This window comes from Cariama cristata, unplaced genomic scaffold, assembly GCF_000690535.1.
Source record: "Cariama cristata isolate BGI_N322 unplaced genomic scaffold, ASM69053v1 Scaffold35704, whole genome shotgun sequence".
Taxonomy (NCBI): Eukaryota; Metazoa; Chordata; class Aves; order Cariamiformes; family Cariamidae; genus Cariama; species Cariama cristata.
The window spans coordinates 258-2,120 of record NW_009612946.1 but is presented as its reverse complement, the minus strand read 5'-3'; the positions used below and the strand labels follow the sequence as shown (position 1 = coordinate 2,120).

The window sequence follows — 1,863 nt, the reverse complement described above, 5'->3', positions numbered from 1 at the left end:
GGGGGGCGGGAAGCACACAGGGGCGGTCCCCAGGGCATGGCCTCATGCATGAAGGTGAAGAACAAAGGAGAACAAGAGCTCCGAGTTCTGGTTTCAGTCAGCAGATTCGACTTTTATCAGAACACAGCTTAATGACACCACGCCCACAATAACCTACAGCCAGCAACCGTTCCTGATGTGGAAAATGTGGAAAACTTGAACCAAAACATCCCTCCTAAGCACCGAAAACATTGCCATTATTTTTGAAATCTCTTTTCTTAACTTACCAATGGCTCTTTCGATCTTGCCCATAACCTGGTTATTGGGGATTGCTCTTCCTGATTCATAGTCAGCAATAACTTGTGGTTTTTCATTGATTTTCTAAAAAGAGAGGATGCGCCTTGAACACTGGCTGCATACACAACAAACACTCAGCACCAACACCCCAGTACTCACATAGATAAGTAACAGCCTCTAATTATGCCAGGATTGGAAGACAACTTGCTACCTCCAAGCTTATTCCATCACCACTATCACCTCCCTCCATTATGTGAGTGTCACAGCAATGGTGACCCATCCTGGACAGATCTCTACTTCCCTCAGCCTCCCAGGAAGAGCAGTAACATTACGTATTGCTGTTCCTTAAGACAGCAGTGAGCTTCTAAACACTCTGTCAGACCCCAATGGTATAAAAAACCCTCACATCAGTGCTGAGTTGATGGGAGAAAGGGGAAGGCCTCCTACCAGCTCACCAGTCACAGCAACACTCCATCTCCAAGAAAGTGTTCAAGGGCTGCACAGATAAACCCCTAAAACATTTCCTAGATAACTAATGTTGCCTGGAGATCAGACATCAGAAACGCTGCATTCACCAAACTTCCTGTTCATGATACCATGAGGAGAGAGGAAAAGCAACCACCTTCGCTTTGAGATGCCTAAACCTGCCTCAGGAGAGCAGGAACAGACGTCAGTGGGCCATACTCACTGTGGCCAAGTCCTTTTGTGTCATGCCCTTGCTCTGCCGGCCTTGCTGGATCACTTTGCCCACCTCCAGAGGAACTCTGTCATGGTGCAGCTCTTCTGTTTCTCGGTCAAGCTTGGCAGTGTTCTTTGTAATAAAGTGTTGTTTGTTTTGGCCGGCTGCCCCTATCATTCAAAGCAAGAACAACAAAAAAAAAAACCAACAAAAACAACAAGGACAAACAAAACAAGGCTCAGAGCTATGCCAAGAAGTATCAAAGTGCTTTTTCTAAGCACTCAGCTGCCCAGGATCCCAGGGAGCTTTCAAGATTTCAACATGCCAACATCAGCACTGATCTCAACCAGCTCCTGCCCGTCAGAGAACATGTTATCTTAATCCTGTTAATGTTGATGTCCAAACACAGCCATGCAGGGCCCTCCCCTTTCTCTACTCCAGATAGGCAAGAGCTTGCTATTGCTTGGGGATTTAATATTCAAACTTTATTCCAGACATGTGTGTTTATGCTACAGCATGGGGGGTTAATCTTTGAACTTGAATCATGTTTGCTCAGGTATAAGGCAGCATAAGTAAGTGGCTTTTAAACAATTTAATCAATTTTCTGACGCATTTTACAAGTAAACTCTAACCATACTTGGCTTTCCTGAAAGCCTGAGGTTCAAAAACATGCTATTTGTTTTGTCTCATTTTAGTTACAGTATTAAGTCACAGTTTGAATCTTTTCTCTAACGTTCAGTCTCTTGATAAAGCTGACTAAACCTCGTTCAAGGTTCATCTATTTATTTATTTATTTCCAACCATCATAACCTCATCCCTACAGTAAGAGAACCTGAGAATTCACATCAGACAGGAAATTTTTAAAGAGCAATGCCACAGGAAGATAAGCAGTCATTAAAATCCTTAAG

The 1,863-nt window shown here is 43.7% G+C and overlaps 1 protein-coding gene across 1 annotated transcript; it reads right to left on the bottom strand.

Annotated features, from left to right (window-relative positions):
- Window positions 1–222: 222 nt before the first annotated feature.
- EDF1 (endothelial differentiation-related factor 1) lies at window positions 223–1,125 on the bottom strand (the record flags this gene model as incomplete). The annotated part of the gene is made up of 2 exons (XM_009698829.1): window positions 223–360; window positions 965–1,125. Coding segments are annotated over 2 exons (299 nt in total), but the record flags the coding sequence as incomplete, so codon positions are not given.
- Between the last annotated feature and the right edge of the window lie 738 nt (window positions 1,126–1,863).